Raw genomic sequence first — 21407 nt, 5'->3', positions numbered from 1 at the left:
GCATTTGTTCATCCACCAAAGGCAGATTTCACAGATATTTGTAGCTTTCTGAGGATTTTTTATTTCTAATTTTGGGGCGGCTGTAGCGCGGGAAGTAGAGTAGGTCGGACATTAATCATAGGGTTAGTGGTTCAGTCCCGTTTGCATGTTGAAGAGTCCCAGAGCAAGTCAATGAAAACATTTTCATCTCTCACCTGGAGCGATCATGATCTCGTTCTTCTTGGAGTGAATCCGGAGGAAGGTGAGGTCGTTCTGGGGGTCGATGTCTCGTATGGTGCTCATAAACTCATAAACATAACTGTTGCAACAGCCTGCTGCACACTATCAGTCTATATATCCTGCAATGAATCAGGACTTTGGATTGAGACAATCCTCTGTGTGCAGCAACATTCAGCAGAGGAGGTCTGACTAAAGCTCCACCCTCACCAGACTCACCTGAGACAAACCAGGAAACAGTTTGATATTCTTCCTCACTAAAGAGAGTCACACAGACTGAAAACCAGACGATCAGATTCACCTTCAGAACAAACTAACAACTTCATCTGAGTGAGTTCATCTACAGGAGAGAAAAGTGGAAAACTACAACACTGCTGCTTCAACCTGCTGACGCTCCACACACTGAAGGTGAGTTTGACTAAAAACACGACTCAAAGTGAAGGTCAATGTCAGTGAAGCTAGTAGAGGAGGGAGGGGAGCCATGACTGACTGAACTTTCTGTCTGCTGTGTTTTCAGCTTCACTCAGAGACTAAAATGGCTTCCAGATCAGAGGAGGATCTCTGCTGTCCGGTCTGTCATGACGTCTTTAGACTTCCTGTTGTTCTGTCATGTAGCCACAGCTTCTGTAAAGACTGTCTGAAGAGCTGGTGGAGAGAGAAACCAACATGTGAGTGTCCAGTTTGTAAGAGAAGATCTTCAAAGTCAGAACCACCTTGTAACCGGGCCTTAAAGAACCTGTGTGAGGCCTTCTTACAGGAGAGAGATCAGAGAGCTTCAGAGGCTCTCTGCAGTCTGCACTCTGAGAAACTCAAACTCTTCTGTCTGGACCATCAGCAGCCAGTGTGTCTCGTCTGCAGAGATTCAGAAAAACACACCAACCACAGATTCAGACCCATCGATGAAGCTGCACGACAACACAAGAAGGAACTTCAGGAAACTCTGGAGCCCTTAAAGGAGAAGTTAAAGGTTTTTGAACAAGTTAAAGTGAAGTCTGATCAAACAGCAGAATACATGAAGGTCCAGGCCCGGAGCACAGAGAGGAAGATTAAGGAGCAGTTTAAGAAGCTTCACCAGTTTCTAGAAGAGGAAGAGGAGGCCAGGATCTCTGCTCTGAGGGATGAAGAGCAGCAGAAGAGCCAGATGATGAAGGAGAAGATGGAGGCTCTGAGCAGAGAGATAGCAGCTCTTTCAGACACATTCAGAGCCACAGAGGAGGAGCTGAGAGCTGAAGACGTCTCATTCCTGCACAACTACAAGGCTGCAGTGGAAAGAGTCCAGCAGCGCCTCCTGCTGGAGGATCCACAGCTGCTCTCAGGAGCTCTGATAGACGAGGCCAAACACCTGGGCAACCTGACCTTCAACATCTGGAACAAGATGAAGGGGATGGTTTCCTACACTCCTCTGATTCTGGATCCAAACACTGCTCATCCATTACTCATCCTGTCTGAAGATCTGACCAGTGTGAGACGAGGAGAGGAACAGCAGCTTCCTGATAATCCAGAGAGGTTTGATGCAGTCTGCTCTGTCCTGGGCTCTGAGGGATTTAACTCTGGGACTCACAGCTGGGATGTCGAGGTTGGAGACAGTACATTCTGGGTACTGGGTGTGTTAGCAGAGTCTGTCCAGAGGAAGGGACTCATGCAGTCTGGACTATGGATAATACGGTTCTATGGAGGTAAATACTCAGCACGGTCACTACCAGCTCCACCCACTGATCTCAGAGTCCAGAAGAAGCTCCAGAGGATCAGAGTGAATCTGGACTGGAACAGAGGAAAGCTGTCGTTCTCTGATCTTGATACTAACACACACATACACACCTTCACACACACTTTCACTGAGAAGCTGTTTCCATACATTAACAGTAGAGATAAAGTGAATATATTTCCACTGAAGGTCTGTGTGACAGTGGAACAGAGCAGTTAAAGATAAAGAGCATGATCATATTCATATTAATGATGTTTATTTCTTAAGGGGAAAACTCTCTGAATTTAAACTGCACCTGTCCTCCTGCTGACTCATTATTACAAAGATATGTTTATTTTTGTTTCAGGTATTGTTTTATTATGTTTTTATTTTATTGTTATTATTTAGTTTGACAATCTGCTTTTTGTTTCTGTTGTCGACCTTTATTAAATTACATTACATTCATTTAGCTGACACTTTTATCCAAAGTGACTTACAATAAGTGCATTCAACCATATGGATACAACCCAAAAATTGCAATAATTATGCAAGTACATCATCTTAATTAAATATGCTAAACTGCTTCAAGTGCTACATTTAGAAACAATAAGAGATAAAGAAAGAGGGTTTTGTTTTTGTAAAATAATTTCACTCAGTATCTCTGATCTTTCTGTTTGGTTCGTTTACACTTTTCTTTTTTTATCAATACTGTGTCATTTTACTGTAAATTGTTGTTCATTTTGATTATTTTGACTTGTGTGTGTGGAGCCATGAAGACCAGCAAAGACTTTGTAGAAGTTGATGAGATCCAAATAAAGAAAAAAGAATCAGTTTATCAATAACTGCATGTTTGAGCAGCCAATCATTGTTCACCAACAAACTTTATTTTAAATTGTAGTTTTAAATCATTGTACTCTTAAGTCAGTATTACACAGTTGAAGATATAATAAATTATGGGGTTTAAATTATAAATATATGTTGTATATATATATATATACAGTATATATATCTATACATATTAGGGATCGACCGATACGTTTTTTTAAGACTGATACCGATTATTAGTAATCAAGGAGACCGATAACCGATATTTTGAACGGATATACATTTGCAGTAAAAATTTAAATCTTGGTGTCAAAAATGGGAATAACACAAAACTTCATTGAAATGCATTAAAGCATATGTTTAATTAAAAGGGAATTTTTCAACATTATCTTAAAACAAAAAGTGCAGGGAGGTCCCAGATTCTTATAAAGTTAACTGAACATTTTAATAAATAAATAAACAATATCTCTCTGAAGTTTTATAAAGTGTAAAAATAAATAAAACTAGCAAAACTTAAATTCGTGCTGAAGTTTGAGTCTCAATTCAGCAGCAGCAGACTGTGGTGCAGAAAGCAGAGTTGCTCCGCCTGTTTTCCAGTGAGACTGCTTCTCGAGAGACGGCCTCTCTAACAGCAAGATATGACAGGTACTGGTTTCTGTTTATTTATAAAGCCCTTAACTTGCCATCATATATCACATTACATATTACTGATATTATAACACAACGGTCAAAAGTCAGAGCTGCTTCAGGACAGACTCAGTAACATTAGTTAGTTCATTCTCACTGTGCAATATCATTTTCCACTTGTGCAATGTTGTTAATAGTCAGTTTATTGTCAATACTGTATATACTGCTCCTATTTTTATACTTCCTTCTATTTAAATGGTTCATATTTTGTTACACTTTGTTCAGCTCTTTTTGACTGTGTTAGCTGATGCATCTTGTTTTTTGCACTATCCCCTTTGCTGCTGTGCACTGCAAACTGTGGGACTAATAAAGGAATATCTTATCTTATCTTATCTTAATATATAATCCATACATTTTTAATTCAATCTTTATTGAATAAACATTCATGCAAACATTGCAGATTTGTACTCCGCATAATGGTACAGAGAAAAAAAAACAGTTTTGTTACTTTATTTTTGTTCTTTCTTCATATAAGATATGTGACAAAGTTGGTTAAAGGGACTGTTTGTACGAATCAGAAAATTGGTTGTAACAGCGACACCTGTGGCCGTTAAATCAACGAAAGTCAGTGTCCTGTTGCTCGCGCTCTCCCGTGTGCACGCGCTACCTGAATGTGAGCGAGCATCTGTCAAAACAGTGAGGCGACACACGTCAGCTAAAACCACAATATCACTCTATATTTCACCTGCTTGGCAGTAATGTTAGCTGACCAGACGAAGGTCTCTCCAAGAATCACTGCTGATCCTAGTGTTGGCTTTTCCTGCTTCAGCCTCCCGACCGCGGCCGGAGGAAACAGGGGAGACACCGGCACCCGGTCGGAGACGATAACGTACCATGCTGCGGAGCCCCGTCACTTCACAACACACGGGAAACCTCTGTTGGTCTGGAGGAGCTGCAGCATTTATTTCTGCACAAACGTCCACTGTACATTCACTAGATATTCTCAGAGCTAAACTAACTCTTCTGCAGTGTGTAGTGTGCGCGCGTGAACGTGAGGTGGAGCGAGCTGAGTGAAGGCAGGCAGAGGAGCAGAGTACAGCAGAGACTACGGCCCTGGAGACCAAAGCTACGGTCTCCCCCGCGTTATCCGACCGCGGCCAACACTGTTTTGCAAGACGGGCTTCACTAGATATAACTTTGGGGTTTTTGTGCTTCTTTGTAGTTTGTGTTGGAGTCTTGTCTGAACAGCGTAGCCACATGCAAGCGTGCATGGGACACCGACCCAGATTGATTTATATGTGTAAGAAGTTACAAACAGCCCCTTTAAATGTATAGATTGGTGTTGGCATTACTGTTATGCAGTGCTACTCTTCCCAAATCCTAAAATATGTACTTGTTTTTCTGTTATTGGAATTCAGTTCATCTGGAGAGTAATGACTTTTTTCTTTTACGAACATGCATACATGCATAGCCCATATATCATATAAACATTAAATATTTCCTTATTTGGTGTAATAACAATGCTTTATTTTAATATCTTGTCACCATCATTAAATATGCAAGCACAGTTTGTGGCAAAGGGAGGGGTTACCACTTTAATACTTTTCTACATATTGATTTTTAATCAAATCAGAAGAAATTTTTAAAAGGGAATACAGGTTAAAAACGGTATTATTTTTGCACAAAGCCGTGGGGTCAAAGAGGAATTTAATATCAACAAGTATATGAATTTGAATTACAAAATAATAATTAAAAAATGAGAAAATAATGATAATTAAAAAATAGAATTCGGATAAATAATAACATTAATATAAAATTATAATAGGAATAAAAAACTATGTTAGTCTTTAAAGAGTTCCTTGTGCAGTCCTATCCCCTCAGGACAGTTTTGTTACTTTTAGATATTCTTTATTCATATGAAATAAGTGACAAAGTTGACTTATAAATCTGTGCTTTTTATGTTGTAAATCTCATACTCTCTTAACCCTGATGCTGTTTGCTCTTTAACAGCTAACGGGGGGCTTAAAGGGGACATATCATGCTCATTTCAGGTTCATATTTGTATTTTGGGGTTCTACTAGAACGTGTTTACATGCTTTAACACATTGTCTGTCTGAATATACCTGTATTCTACCTCTGTCTGAAACGCTCCGTTTTAGCGCCTGTCTCTTTAAGACCCCCTCCTAAAAAGCCCAGTCTGCTCTGATTGGCTTGTGAGAAAAATATGGAGCACCTTTGCAAAGGTAGATCTCAAGCTGTGGCCGGTATATTCTAATGAGCCTGCATGTGACATAGGAAGGGGAGCCAAATCTGAACGGCTTGTTGAATCACATTTTCTGATCTAGACAGCCCACAAATAAACTGACTGGGTTGTCTTATTTCAGTTTGTGGGTTGGTACTCCAGATACTCAACTGTATGAGCATAAGCACTGAAAAAGTGAGTTTTCATAATGCCCCCTTTAACATTGCTTTACTACCTTGATACCTCGTGACTTTTTTCTCATTTTATGGGAATTGGTTATACAATAGATATAGTAGTAGCTATAGTAGTAGCCTACATATTTTTATAATATTTTTCATGTTTTTTTATTTAATTTTTCTATTTGTTTCTTGACTTTTGCAATATTTAACAATGCAAAGTCCTTGTATGAGGAAACCTATTTGGCAATAAACCTGATTCTATATGTCTGGGTTCTCAGTGACCCTCACATGGTTAAATATATAGATTGGTGTTGACAGTACTGTTAGGCAGCAGTACTACCCCTCCCAAATCCTAAAATAACGACATGTTTTTTTGTTATTGGAGCTCAGTTCATCTGGAGACTAATTACTTTTTTTACAAACACAATGAACATATATTTGTTCATGCATACTCCATATATCCTGTAAACAGGAAATATTTCCTTATTTGATGTGATAACAATGCTTTATGTTCATATTTTGTCACCACCATGAAATGTGTAAGCACAGTTTGTGGCAAAGGGAGGGGTTACCACTTTAATAAATTTTTACATATTTATTTTTAATATGATCAGAAGAATTTTTAAAAAAGAAATAAAGGGATTTTTTCATTATTATTTTTACATAAAGCAGTGGGGTTAATGCGGAACAGCAAAATGTTCTTCCATAATATATACAAAATGGAATTGTGAGAGAATTTAACTTAGATTGATCAAGACTAACCGCAAAACAAAAAGTGTGCGTTCATTACTGTTATGAAATAATCATAACTTTTTCCTTTTTGCTTCTATTGTTAAACAGCAGTTTATTAATATTGTTAAAATTACTGTTCTCATTACTTATTTATATATATGAACTTGAATATCTAGCTGCTAAAGGATGGCTTTCTGTTGATACTGTTCAATCTTTAAATAATAAAGCCGTGTCCTTGCTCTTTGCTGCCATCTAATTTAAAAACTGTGTCAAATAGGAAGTCTTTTCAAGTATTTACTGATATTTTTCAGTTAATAGCTCTTTCTTGTTCTCTTGTTGTTGTGGATTGGTAGCGTCTATCAATACCTCACTAAAAACATAGCTCTTTATGTGCTTGCTATCACTGTGATTCATACTTTGTCTTTTTCCAATGTAAATCTACTAATACTTAAAACGTGTTTAGAAAGTTGCCTGAAATTAAGATACAATGTTGTGTTCAAGAAACAGTGAAAATAGGCTAAATTCACGCTGCACATCACCCTTGAAATCCACATAAAAGGTGGTGAATTTTCCCTTTAAGTCTCTGGTAGATCACTATTCAATGAAAATACATTTCAGTCCAGTGTCAAACAAGTAAAAATTAGGGCTGTCAAAGTTAACGTGATAATAACAGTTAAATAACGCTCCAAACTTACGTTAAATTTTGGCAAGGAAAAACTGGCATGGCCATTTTCAAAGGGGTCCCTTGACCACTGACCTCAAGATATGTGAATGTAAATGGGTTCTCTGGGTACCCACGAGTCTCCCCTTTACAAACATGTCTGCTTTATGATAATCACATGCAGTTTGGGGCAAGTCATAGTCAAGTCATCACACTGACACGCTGACAGCTGTTGTTGCCTGTTGGGCTGCAGTTTGCCATGTTATAATTTTAGCAAATTTGTAATGCTAAATGCAGTACCTGTGAGGGTTTCTGGACAATATTTGTCATTGTTTTGTGTTAATTGATTTACATTAATACATATATACATTTGCATAAAGCAGCATATTTGCTCACTCCCATGTTGATAAGAGTAATAAATACTTGACAAATCTCCCTTTAAGGTACATTTGAACAGATAAAAAATGTGTAATTAATTTGCGATTAATCGCAATTAAATATTCTCATCGATTGACAGCCATAGTAAAGATCAATTGCTTGTTAACCTCAACCCAAAACCATGACAACACAAGAACATTTTGACTTTTTTTAATTTCTTAATTTGTTAAAAATAACCATCAGAAACTTGACAAGGCAGAGCAGAGAAGTCTTTGTAGTGTAGTTCGCTGCTCACCAGTGAAATACTGCACTTCAACATTTTTTGCCAACACTATAATAAATAATAATCCAAAGTTTTCCATTAAGATGGAACTGAAAAACCTCCTCAAACTTAAAGATGCGCTGTGGTCTCTCTCTTGTACACTGTGCAGACATGAATGCACTGGTGCAGTTTTAAGCCAGAGGTATTTTAGCAGGTGTGCACTTCTCATCACATGCTAAAATACCTCTGAAATAAACACAGTGACATAATGTCCAGTATGCATAGAGAAGAGGCCCAACTGGAATGCTAAAACATGGAAAAAATAAATTTGCCTGCAGAGTGATCGACTGACTGGCGTACGGTTCACACATCTAGTCATTGAGCAGTGATTCAATTTCATCCACCTTCAAATCCTGTCGTTACTTTCTGGTACAGCAAGTGCATAAAAAGCTTCTGGTAAACAGGTTTGTTTGATTTTAGCGGGACAAAGAAAATGTTTGACTGTTTAAATATGAAAGACAAAGAGAGTAATGAGTCGGGCAGCAGCTCCTCCTTTTTCAGTCCGAGGGGTTCTGAATGACGATCAAGAAATAGTCCTTATCTGTGAAGAAAAAGGCAAAATAGTTCAGCTCTATATACAGTAGTACAAAACAACTTGAGCATGTGGCAGCACAAACTAAAGCAGTTGGGGATCTTAATTGCAAATAAGTTGCAGTGTTTTTAGAGGGTGTTTCCCTCTTGGTGCTTCAACAGACAGTGTTTCCTTGTTTTCCGAGATGCAACAGACAGATACTAACACAAAGCAGGTGTTTGGCACTAAATTGCTTGTTGGGACAGAATAGAGTAAGGTCAGTATGACATAATGCATTTGTTCATCCACCAAAGACAGATTTCACAGATATATGTAGCTTTCTGAGGATTTTTGCCCTGTATATGTTGCATGAAGTACATTTTTATTTCTAATTTTGGGGCGGCTGTAGCGCGGGGAGTAGAGCGAGTCGGACATTAATCATAGGGTTAGTGGTTCAGTCCCCTGTCTGCATGTTGAAGAGTCCCAGAGCAAGTCAATGAAAACATTAGTTTTCCCCTCTCACCTGGAGCGATCATGATCTCGTTCTTCTTGGAGCGAATCCGGAGGAAGGTGAGGTCGTTCTGGGGGTCGATGTCTCGTATGGTGCTCCTGGCCTTCATCACCAGCTGGTGGATCAGTCCTGCGTACTGCACCGTGCTGGCGTTGTCCAGAGTCGTCTTGATGGGTATTCCTGAGGGAAATGGGTCATTTACATATATGCAATGAATGTTCATGTAACCAGATTAAGTGAACTATAATCTGTCCTGAGTCTAATTTCATTCTGTATTTTCCTTGTCTTTCTCTGCCTCGAGATAATAACAAACCCTGCAAACTCAGGTTATCGTGTTAATGAGGTAACTACAAAGCGTGTAAACGATTTAATCGAAGGGTGGAATAATTCAGCTATGAAATGCAAAGGCATGATGTCACCATGTTGCACACTAAAGATTTTCTAAAGTGGTGGCACGATACTGCTGTCACTTTCTTTATGCAGTCCTCATAATTCTGAATAACTAAAAAATGGCTTTTGTTTCTTTATTCAAAATCTACCAAAATTAGAGGATGTGAGAATTTGCTGCTTTTCTCTGCTTTATATTATTGTCAACTGACTATATTTCAGACTGTCGGTCAGACAAAACAAGAAATCTGAAGACGTCACCTTGGGCTGTACAAATTTGTGTTGGGTTTCTCACTATTTTCTGACATTTTATATATGAAACGATCAACTGTAAAAGTAATCAGCAGATTAATTATAAAATTAAATAATTGTTAGCCAAAAATATGGAAAAATAGAAAGGAAAAAAAAGGTAGGAAAGGTTTAAACTAGGATTTAAGTTTAATCATTCCTGATAGCTGCCCTAGTGATGTAAATGGGTGGTGTTATGGCAGATAAATAAACATATATGGATGGTGTTATATAAAAAAATAGAACACAGGCAGATGTGTGTGTGCGTGTGTGTGTGTGTGTGTGTGTGTGTGTGTCACTGGTTGCCATGGTGATTGGGACAGTCAATAGTGCATCTAAACTAACAGTTAGACAGGTGATTTTGTACAAATCTACCTGTCAAATCCCTGCTTACTAGTAAAAAAAACGTGAGTCCAATCGCCAAAACAATACTGTCATCAGAGAGAAGAGACTAGTCTGACAAACACTTTGATATTATCTGAATCAACATTCCCACAATAAGGTGTTTCTTTATATCGTCTTACCTTCTGAGTTGACGATGATGATCCCCTGCACTCCGTTCTGGCTCTGGATCCTCTTCAGAGTTTCCTCTACTTCAGCCTGGAGACAAGAGTTAGCATCATTTAATACAGCTAGACCAGGCGCAGCAACCTTTACTATCAAAAGAGCCATTTTAGGCAAAAAAAAACAACAAAAAAATCTGTCTGGAGGTGCAAACATTTGAGCATGGTGATGAAGGTAACACAGTTTATAGTCTAAGTATATAGTATATAAGTCTAATGCAGTGAGGGCCAAAGTGCAAATGTACTATGGAGTATTAGGGCCACATTGAGGGAAAAAACAGAATAAAGTCATAATATTAAGAGAAAAAAGTTGTAATATTACGAGAAAAAAGTTGTAATATTACGAGAAAAAAGTCATAACTTTATGAGAAGAAAGTCGTAACTTTAAGAGAAAAAAGTCGTAATATAACGAGAAAAAAGTTATGACTTTATGAGAAGAAAGTCGTAATATTACGAGAAAAAAGTTATAACTTTATGAGAAAAAAGTCGTAATATAATGAGAAAAAAGTCATAACTTTATGAGAAAAAAGTCGTAATATTACGAGAAAAAAGTCGTAATATAACGAGAAAAAAGTCATAACTTTATGAGAAAAAAGTCGTAATATAACGAGAAAAAAGTCATAACTTTATGAGAAAAAAGTCGTAATATTACGAGAAAAAAGTCGTAACTTTATGAGAAATAAGTCATAAATTTAGGAGAAAAACGTCATAACTTTAGGAGAAAAAAGTCGTAATATAACGAGAAAAAAGTCATAACTTTATGAGAAAAAAGTCGTAATATAACGAGAAAAAAGTCATAACTTTATGAGAAAAAAGTCGTAATATAACGAGAAAAAAGTCATAACTTTATGAGAAAAAAGTCGTAATATTACGAGAAAAAAGTCGTAACTTTATGAGAAATAAGTCATAAATTTAGGAGAAAAACGTCATAACTTTAGGAGAAAAAAGTCGTAATATAACGAGAAAAAAGTCATAACTTTATGAGAAAGAAGTCCTAACTTTATGAGAAAAAAGTCGTAATATAACGAGAATAAAAGTCATAACTTTATGAGAAGAAAGTCGTAATATAACGAGAAAAAAGTTATAACTTTATGAGAAAAAAGTCGTAATATAACGAGAAAAAAGTCATAACTTTATGAGAAAAAAGTCGTAATATTACGAGAAAAAAGTCGTAACTTTATGAGAAATAAGTCATAAATTTAGGAGAAAAACGTCATAACTTTAGGAGAAAAAAGTCGTAATATAACGAGAAAAAAGTCCTAACTTTATGAGAAAGAAGTCCTAACTTTATGAGAAAAAAGTCGTAATATAACGAGAATAAAAGTCATAACTTTATGAGAAGAAAGTCGTAATATAACGAGAAAAAAGTTATAACTTTATGAGAAAAAAGTCGTAATATAACGAGAAAAAAGTCATAACTTTATGAGAAAAAAGTCGTAATATTACGAGAAAAAAGTCGTAACTTTATGAGAAATAAGTCATAAATTTAGGAGAAAAACGTCATAACTTTAGGAGAAAAAAGTCGTAATATTACGAGAAAAAAAGTCATAACTTTATGAGAAGAAAGTCGTAACTTTAGGAGAAAAAAGTCGTAATATAACGAGAAAAAAGTTATAACTTTATGAGAAGAAAGTCGTAATATTACGAGAAAAAAGTCATAACTTTATGAGAAAAAAAGTCGTAACTTTAGGAGAAAAAAGTCGTAATATAACGAGAAAAAAGTTATAACTTTATGAGAAGAAAGTCGTAATATTACGAGAAAAAAGTCGTAACTTTATGAGAAATAAGTCATAAATTTAGGAGAAAAAAGTCATAAATTTAGGAGAAAAACGTCATAACTTTAGGAGAAAAAAGTCGTAATATTACGAGAAAAAAAGTCATAACTTTATGAGAAGAAAAGTCGTAACTTTAGGAGAAAAAAGTCGTAATATAACGAGAAAAAAGTTATAACTTTATGAGAAGAAAGTCGTAATATTACGAGAAAAAAGTCGTAACTTTATGAGAAATAAGTCATAAATTTAGGAGAAAAAAGTCATAAATTTAGGAGAAAAACGTCGTAATATAACGAGAAAAAAGTCATAATATTATTAGAAAAAAAAGAAAATAAGACGTAAAATTACTACTTTATAATATTATGACTTTATTCTCATAATAATACGACTTTTTTTCTCGAAATCTCAGATTAATTTGTTTTATTTTATTTTCTTCAATGTGGCTCTAATACTCCATCATTACCATAGACCTACAACAATGATGAATAAAAATGTAAATGTAAACAAAAACACAGTTATTCATTTCCATGTTTATAAATCCACAGGGAGCCACTGGAGAGGAGCTAGAGAGACTCAGGTTGACCCCTGAGCTTACTAAAGCGACTGAAACCCCTCAGATAATCACAACACGAGACGAAAACAGCACCTTAATACCATGAAAACACCAAAACACCAGAAAGCAGTCAGCTAGCGTTAACTGAACCTGCTGACATGACAACGCCCGACCAGCTGAGAGACGCTAGCCGTGGTTAGCATGTCATCAAACTCCCTCTAATATCCCCATCTATTCACAACCATCACAGCATAGATATGAATGTTTATGAAGCAGACGTGGAGGCGGTGATCGCATCCTACCATGTTGATGATGTGAGGAGATGTTTGTTTGAGTAAAGAGTCTCTGAGATCAGCAGAATAGCAGCTAACAGCTAACAGCTAACTGTGTTGTTGCTGGGAGAGAAGAAGACAACTGACGTTCACTTCCGGGTCAGTTGTCGTCATGCTGCGTTCACGGTCCGCGGCATAAAGTGGTAGACATGATACACAAGTCTGTTTTTCTGTTAATAGAGGTATGAACTCCAGGATAAGGGCCTTGTTTCAGGACAGCATGCATGGGTTCTACTCCGGCAGCAACATTTTATTGGAGTACATATGTTCTTCTACTATTTTTCCATACCCTTTTTTTTAAACGCTACTCCTTCCACATTTTTCAACGTAGAAACTCCATTCAAACATCAAAACGTGCAGCTCAATTGGGATCGGTGCGCTATTACTTTTCTAATTCATAACTTTCATATTTTCGGAATTATAGAGTAACTGTATCTTAACAGGAGGCTCACTATGAGGCCTGTAGTACCTCTTTCTTATGGAACATTGTCCTTGTGGACATCAGATAGTCTAATTATGCCTCCCCCTAACCCATCACTTCAAAATAAAAGCCCCATAGAGTGACTTATAACAGGAAGCTCCCAATGAGCATTGTTTTACAAAATAAAAGCCCCCAACTCTCATTGTATGTTAACAGGAAACTAAGGATTCATCTAGTTTTTCAAAATAAAAGCCCCAGAAGGTAACTTTCTTAACAGGGAACTCACTATTTATAATGCTTCAGCTGCTTTTCATTCAATTACAACATGTATTTACTGATTCATATTCTTTTGATTCTGATTCTGTATCCTTCTTCATACACATTAAACCCATTAGCACTTGTTTCAACTATTCCTAGTCCTTCTCCTTCTTCTCACAACATTTAAGCCAGCATTACAGCGTAGCATCAGCTCTTCAGCATCCAGCATTCACACCGCAATTTCTTCAGAAATTGCTTTTCTAGTTTTGTTAGTGATATTGACTGGAAGAAAGTTTGGTCCTTAGCGCAAAAGTTAAAAGAGGTGTCATTTAAGTCTATCCACAGATTCTATCCAGTGAAACATTTCTTACAAAAGTTAAAGAGTGACATATAGATGTAAATTGTTCCTTCTGCGAATCACATCCTGAAACTTGCTCTCATTTATTCTGGTCCTATAAATTTACATGTGAATTGTGGAAAGATGTCAATAATTTTATATTTGTTAACATTTTCTCAGATTTTGCACTGTACTATAGAAATATTATATGTGGCTGCTATGGTTACAGTGACAAAGACAGTAATCCATTTTTTCTTATAAATTTAATTTTAATTCTCGCAAAGATCCACATTCACAAGTGTAAATCTACCAAAAAAAAGCCTAATTTCTTTGTATTTATGAAAGAAATGGAATTATATCTGTCAATTTCTTCCTCACAAAACCAAAAAACAATGAAAACAAAGAATGTATGCAACATCTTTAATGTTTTTAAGTGAAATTATTGTCATACTCTCGCGTGGCCTTTTTTATTATCATCTGATTATTTATTTATTTTTATTGTGTTTTTTTAATTTATTTGTATTTTATGTTGGTTTTGTTTCATTTCTGTTGTCCTTTTATGTTTGTCACAGCTCTTTGTTTATATTTTCGCTATGCTTCTTTTGTATGTAAATGTTTTTAATGTTTTCTGCTGTTACTATGTATACTGTAATTATGAAATAATAAAAAATAAAAAAAATAAAAAAATAAATAAAGTGGCAAACTTTTTATTGAGAAATTTACATTACAATATGGCATCGTAGAAAACACTCCACAACTACAAGGGAACAGACAAGCCTGGAAATTGGCGTACAGTGCATAAGAGTGTGAGAAGAAAGAAAAAGAAACCCCAAAACAAACAAACAAAACAAAAACAAAAAATAAAAGTAAGGGAATGTGTGAATAGTGCTAATAGTGCTAATAGGGGTTCTCTGTTAGGTTAAGGTCCTCAACTAACATTGGAAGTATAATCAGGGAAATGTAGTTAAAGTATTGAGAGTATAAAAATGTCCCCTGTGACTGCTATACTGTTATGTATTATATCTTTAGATTATTATTACTCATGCATATGGTTTAATCTGCTGATTATTTTCTCCGTTAATCAACTGATTATTTGGTTTGTGAAAATTCTGAAAGGTTAAACAATTATCCAAATAGATGCCAATTATTTTTCCAATTGATTGAATAGACTAATCGTTTAAGTGTAGGCTACTTGTATGTTGGGGGGTTTAATTTACTGCAAAACATCATATTTTATAAGCTCTTCATATGTTTTATATGCAAAAATCTTAATTTGTAAACTAAAGCTTTCAGATATGCCTAAATATAGAACAGTAGAAGTATAAAGTGGCTTAAAAATGTACTCAAGTAAAGTAAAAGTACCTTAAATTTGTACTTAAATGGACTGTTTGTAAGAATCAGAGATGCTTGTTAACAGCGACACCTGTGGCCGTTAAGTCAACGAAAGTCAGCATCGGGCTTGCGCTTGTGCTCGCTCTACATAGACATGAACGAGCAGCGCTCAAAACAGTGAGGCGACACACGTCAGCTAAAAACACAATATCACTCTATATTTCACCTGCTTGGCAGTAATGTTAGCTGACCAGACGAAGGTCTCTCCCTGAATCACTGCTGATCCTAGTGTTGGCTTTTCCTGCTTCAGCCTCCCGACCGCGGCCTGTGGAAGCAGGGAAGACACCGACACCCAGTCAGAGACGATAACGTTTCTCGCTGCGGAGCCCCGTCACTTCACAAGACACGGGAAACCTCTGTTGGTCTTGAGGAGCTGCAGCAGTTATATCTGCACAAACGTCCACTGTACATTCACAAGATATTTTCAGAGCTACGAAGTCTTCTGCAGTGTGTAGTGTACACGCATGCACGTGAGGTGGAGCGAGCTGAGTGAAGGAAAGCAGGCAGAGGAGCAGAGACTCCGGCCCTGGAGACCAAAGCTACGGTCTCCCCCGCGTCCTCCGACCGCGGCCGACACTGTTTTGCAAGACGGGCTTCACTAGATATAACTTTGTTGCTTCCGTGTAGTTTGTGTTGGAGTTTGAGTCTGAACAGCGTAGCCACACGCGAGCGCGCATGGGACACCGACCCGGGTGATATGTACGTGTAAGAAGTTACAAACAGTCCCTTTAACTAAATGCACTTAGTTACATCCCATCACTGAGGACAACAAGGAACGTGGGTGAATAATGGAATTATAAGAGTTGACCACTTATTGAATAAGAATGGATATTTACTATTATATGACAATTTTCTACACAATTTCAAAAATTCCTGTTTAAGGGGTGCCATGAATATAAGAAAGGGGAACTATGGAAAATGTTAGGAATATTTTTTTTCTCTACCTTCGATTAAACCAAATAATAAACTCACCATGGATCCAGAACTGTAGATCCATCCTTCTGATTCAGGAGATGATCTGTTTGGAAGCGATTGTTCTCATAAACATAACTGTTGCAACAGCCTGCTGCACACTATCAGTCTACATGTCCTGCAATGAATCAGGACTTTTGAATGAGACACACCTCTGTGTGCAGCAACATTCAGCAGAGATGTGACTAAAGCTCCACCCTCATCAGACTCACCTGATAAACCAGACAAACCAGGAAACAGTTTGTTATTCTTCCTCACTAAAGAGAGTCACACAGACTGAAAACCAGACAATCAGATTCACCTTCAGAACAAACTAACAACTTCATCTGAGTGAGTTCATCTACAGGAGAGAAAAGTGGAAAACTACAACACTGCTGCTTCAACCTGCTGACGCTCCACACACTGAAGGTGCGTTTGACTAAAAACACGACTCAACGTGAAAGTCAATGTCAGTGAAGCTAGTAGAGGAGGGAGGGGAGCCATGACTGACTGTACTTTCTGTCTGCTGTGTTTTCAGCTTCACTCAGAGACTAAATGGCTTCAAGATTAGAGGAGGATCTCTGCTGTCCGGTCTGTCACGACGTCTTTAGAGATCCTGTTCTTCTGCCATGTAGCCACAGCTTCTGTAAAGACTGTCTGAAGAGCTGGTGGAGAGAGAAACAGACACGCGAGTGTCCAGTTTGTAAGAGAAGATCATCAATGGACCCACCTTATAACCTGGCCTTAAAGAACCTGTGTGAGTCCTTCTTACAGGAGAGAGATCAGAGAGCTTCAGAGGCTCTCTGCAGTCTGCACTCTGAGAAACTCAAACTCTTCTGTCTGGACCATCAGCAGCCAGTGTGTCTCGTCTGCAGAGATTCAGAAAAACACACCAACCACAGATTCAGACCCATCGATGAAGCTGCACGACAACACAAGAAGGAACTTCAGGAAACTCTGGAGACCTTAAAGGAGAAGTTAAAGGTTTTTGAACAAGTTAAAGTGAAGTCTGATCAAACAGCAGAACACATGAAGGTCCAGGCCCGGAGCACAGAGAGGAAGATTAAGGAGCAGTTTAAGAAGCTTCACCAGTTTCTAGAAGAGGAAGAGGAGGCCAGGATCTCTGCTCTGAGGGAGGAAGAGGAGCAGAAGAGCCAGATGATGAAGGAGAAGATGGAGGCTCTGAGCAGAGAGATAGCAGCTCTTTCAGACACATTCAGAGCCACAGAGGAGGAGCTGAGAGTTGAAGGTGTCTCATTCCTGCACAACTACAAGGCTGCAGTGGAAAGAGTCCAGCAGCGCCCCCTGCTGGAGGATCCACAGCTGCCCTCAGGAGCTTTGATAGTCGAGGCCAAACACCTGGGCAACCTGACCTTCAACATCTGGAACAAGATGAAGGAGATGGTCTCCTACACTCCTCTGATTCTGGATCCAAACACTGCTGGTCCAAAACTCATCCTGTCTGAAGATCTGACCAGTGTGAGAGGAGGAGAGGAACAGCAGCTTCCTGATAATCCAGAGAGGTTTGGTAAACTCTGCTCTGTCCTGGGCTCTGAGGGCTTTAACTCTGGGACTCACAGCTGGGATGCCGAGGTTGGAGACAGTACATTCTGGTTTCTGGGTGTGTCAGCAGAGTCTGTCCAGAGGAAGGGACCCATACAGTCTGGATTTTGGGCAATATGGTTCAATGAAGGTAAATACTCAGCAGAGTCACCACCAGCTCCAGCCACTGATCTCAGAGTCCAGAAGAAGCTCCAGAGGATCAGAGTGAATCTGGACTGGAACAGAGGAAAGCTGTCGTTCTCTGATCCTGATACTAACACACACATACACACCTTCAAACACACTTTCACTGAGAAGCTGTTTCCATTTATTAACACTGATGAGAAACTGAATATATTACCACTGAAGGTCTGTGTGACAGTGGAACAGAGCAGTTAAAGATAAAGAGCATGATCATATTTATATTAATGATGTTTATTTCTTAAGGGGGAAACTCTCTGAATTTAAGCTGCACCTGTCCTCCTGCTGACTCATTATTCCAAAGATATATTTATTTTTGTTTCAGGTATTGTTTTATTATGTTTTTATTTTATTTTTATTATTTAGTTTGACAATCTGCTTTTTGTTTCTGTTGTCGACCTTTATTACATTACATTACATTAATTTAGCTGACACTTTTATCCAAAGTGACTTACAATAAGTGCATTCAACCATATGGATACAACCCAAAAATTGCAATCATTAGGCATTACATCATCTTAATTAAATATGCTAAACTTCTTGAAGTGCTACATTTAGAAACAATAAGAGAGAAGAAAGAGGGTTTTGTTTTTGTAAAATAATTTCACTCAGTATCTCTGATCTTTCTGCTTGGTTCGTTTACACTTTTCTTTTTTTATTGATACTGTGTCATTTTACTGTAAATTGTTGTTCATTTTGATTATTTTGACTTGTGTGTGTGGAGCCATGAAGACCAGCAAAGACTTTGTAGAAGTTGATGAGATCCAAATAAAGAAAAAAGAATCAGTTTATCAATAACTGCATGTTTGAGCAGCCAATCATTGTTCACCAACAAACTTTATTTTAAATTGTAGTCCAGATTATTTCAAATTATTCCAAACATTAAAATCAATGTTTAACTACATGAAATGTTAACAATTTATACAATATATGTAATCATCCAAAAATATATGTACAATTCTCTATTTGATGCAACAACCAGTTCAGGTGACATTTTCCAAACAAGGAGAAAGCCGGAGGAGCAGCAGCCCGCATGGACAAAACCACATATAGACTTTTCTTGATGAATTTTATTTAGAAGAAATATTTTTAGACATGTTTTTACTGTTGATATACTCGTTTCTAGTTCACTTTAACACAAGTCGTTCTCAATGAGAACCCTTAAAGGGACTGTTTGTAACTTTCAGAAATGCTTGTTAACAGCGACACCTGTGGCCGTTAAGTCAACGAAAGTCAGCGTCGGGCTCACGCTTGCTCGCTCTATATAGACATGAACGAGCATCGCTCGAAACAGTGAGGCGATACACGTCAGCTAAAACCACAATATCACTCTATATTTCACCGGCAGTAATGTTAGCTGACCAGACGAAGGTCTCTCCATGAATCACTGCTTCAGCCTCCCGACCGCGGTAGGGAGGCTGAAGCAGGAAAAGCCAACACTAGGATGGAGAGACCTTTGTTCATGTATATGTAGAGTGAGTACAAGCACGAGCCAGACGCTGACTTTCGTTGACTTAACGGCCACAGGTGTCGCTGTTAACAAGCATTTCTGATTCTTACAAACAGTCCCTTTAAGTATTGAGTATAAAAATGTCCCCTTTGACTGCTATACTGTTATGTATTATATCTTTAGATTACTCATGCATATGGGTTTATCTGCTGATTGTTTTCTCCGTTAATCGACTGATTATTTGGTTTGTGGAAATTCTGAACGGTTAAACAATTATCCAAATAGCTGCCAATAATTTTTCTGTCAAACGACCGATTGATTAATAGACTAATCGTTTAAGCTGTAGGCTACTCGTATGTTGAAGAGTTTAATTTATTGCAAAACATCATATTTTATAAGCTCTTTATGTGTTTTGTGTTCAAAAACCTTAATCTGTAAACTAAAGCTTTCGGATATGCCTAAATATAGAACAGTACAAGTAAAAAGTGGCTTCAAAAGAAAAGACTCAAGTTAAGTAAAAGTATCCTAAATTTGTACTTAAAGGTCCCATATTATGCATTATGCATACCGTGTTCATTTTCAGGTTCATACTTGTATTTTGTGTTTCTACTACAACATGTTCACATGCTCTAATGTTCAAATTTTGACCTAATACTGTCTGTCTGAATATGCCCGTATTTATCCTCTGTCTGAAACGCTCCGTTTTAGCGCATTTTGACGGAATTGCAACAGAATTGCGTTGCTAGGCAACAGCTTGGGTCCACGTGTACTTCCTGTCAGCTGATGACATTCACACACATTGCAACCAGGATATAAACTGGGACACATTTAGAACGTCCACGTTTAAAATTGTGTCAAGGGGTCTAAATATTGTATATTCGTGACATCACAAATGGGCAGAAATCCTGACGGCTTGTTTAAAATGCAGAGTTTCTGCATATAATATGGGACCTTTAACTAAATTCAGTTAGTTACATCCCATCACTGGGGACAAACGTGGGTGAATAATGGAACTATAAGAGTTGCCCTCATATTAGATAAGAATGGACATTTACTATTGTATGAAGATTTTCTACACAATTTCCAAATTCCTGTTTAAGAATATTGACAAGAACATAAACTTTTTTTTAATGTTTTGTATTATTTTGAGAACAAAATACGATAATGTGTATGATATTCAGTTGTTTATTTTAATAAAGAAAAAAACAAAATGGTCACATGTCAAGAGAAATATTCTACGAGACAGCTGCAAGTTCCAAAAGCGTTTGCTTTTATATATATATATATATTTATATATATATATATATATATATATATATATATATATATATATATATATATATATATATATATATATATATATATATATTTATTTTTCCGTGAAGGGTGTGTGAATGTAAACAGTGTGGGCGCGGCCAGGAGCTGCAAGTCAGACACAAACAGACAAGCCAGGACAGGAAGTTCAGAGATGTTGCCTTCAAAGTAAAAGTTAGCACCTTTCATACAAGAAATGCAGCAATGAAAAGAGACATATAGACACAGGGACATGCCCACTTTATGATAATCACATGCAGTTTGGGGCAAGTCATAGTCAAGTCAGCACACTGACACACTGACAGCTGTTGTTGCCTGTTGGGCTGCAGTTTGCCATGTTATGATTTGAGCATATTTTTTATGCTAAATGCAGTACCTGTGAGGGTTTCTGGACAATATCTGTCATTGTTTTGTGTTGTTAATTGATATTAAATTGTATATATACATATACATATTGTGGATTTTGTCCTCCATCACTTCCCATTAAGAAGGGATCTTTTTTAATGGCCAATAAGAACAGGAGGAATGATTACAGGAAGCAGAACCTGTTTAAATAACATCAAAATTTTTTAGCTGACGCTTTTGTCCAAAGCAACTTACAAGTGCATTCAACCATGTGTTTACCCTACAACTTCAAAAAGTGCAGAAATCATGCAAATACATCAAATAGCCTATTTGTTCATATATTACTACTAATAATGATAATAATTATTATTATTATCATTATTATTATTATTAGTTAATGGCACCTTTCATTA

At 37.2% G+C, this 21407-nt stretch overlaps 3 protein-coding genes across 3 annotated transcripts; 2 read left to right on the top strand and 1 right to left on the bottom strand.

Annotated features, from left to right (window-relative positions):
* The first annotated feature begins 325 nt into the window (after positions 1-325).
* On the top strand, positions 326-2743 carry LOC119491856 (zinc-binding protein A33-like). Its single transcript, XM_037776113.1, has 2 exons — positions 326-624; positions 734-2743. The coding sequence occupies exon 2, from the start codon at positions 752-754 to the stop codon at positions 2138-2140; it is 1389 nt and encodes a 462-aa protein (XP_037632041.1). The 5' UTR covers positions 326-624; positions 734-751; the 3' UTR covers positions 2141-2743.
* A 4995-nt stretch (positions 2744-7738) lies between these two features.
* Positions 7739-12932, bottom strand: LOC119491882 (dynein light chain roadblock-type 1). The gene is made up of 4 exons (XM_037776150.1): positions 12754-12932; positions 10088-10163; positions 8901-9068; positions 7739-8407 (listed from the first exon to the last, which is right to left on the bottom strand). Exons 1-4 carry the CDS (start codon positions 12754-12756, stop codon positions 8364-8366), a joined length of 291 nt encoding a protein of 96 aa, XP_037632078.1. The 5' UTR covers positions 12757-12932; the 3' UTR covers positions 7739-8363.
* A 3453-nt stretch (positions 12933-16385) lies between these two features.
* Positions 16386-18309, top strand: LOC119491873 (nuclear factor 7, brain-like). Its single transcript, XM_037776139.1, has 2 exons — positions 16386-16571; positions 16681-18309. Exon 2 carries the CDS (start codon positions 16698-16700, stop codon positions 18081-18083), a length of 1386 nt encoding a protein of 461 aa, XP_037632067.1. The 5' UTR covers positions 16386-16571; positions 16681-16697; the 3' UTR covers positions 18084-18309.
* The last annotated feature ends 3098 nt before the right edge of the window (positions 18310-21407 follow it).

This window comes from Sebastes umbrosus, chromosome 1 (assembly GCF_015220745.1).
Source record: "Sebastes umbrosus isolate fSebUmb1 chromosome 1, fSebUmb1.pri, whole genome shotgun sequence".
Taxonomy (NCBI): Eukaryota; Metazoa; Chordata; class Actinopteri; order Perciformes; family Sebastidae; genus Sebastes; species Sebastes umbrosus.
Note: the sequence above shows the minus strand (reverse complement) of the source record. Positions and strands in the feature narration are given on the sequence as shown.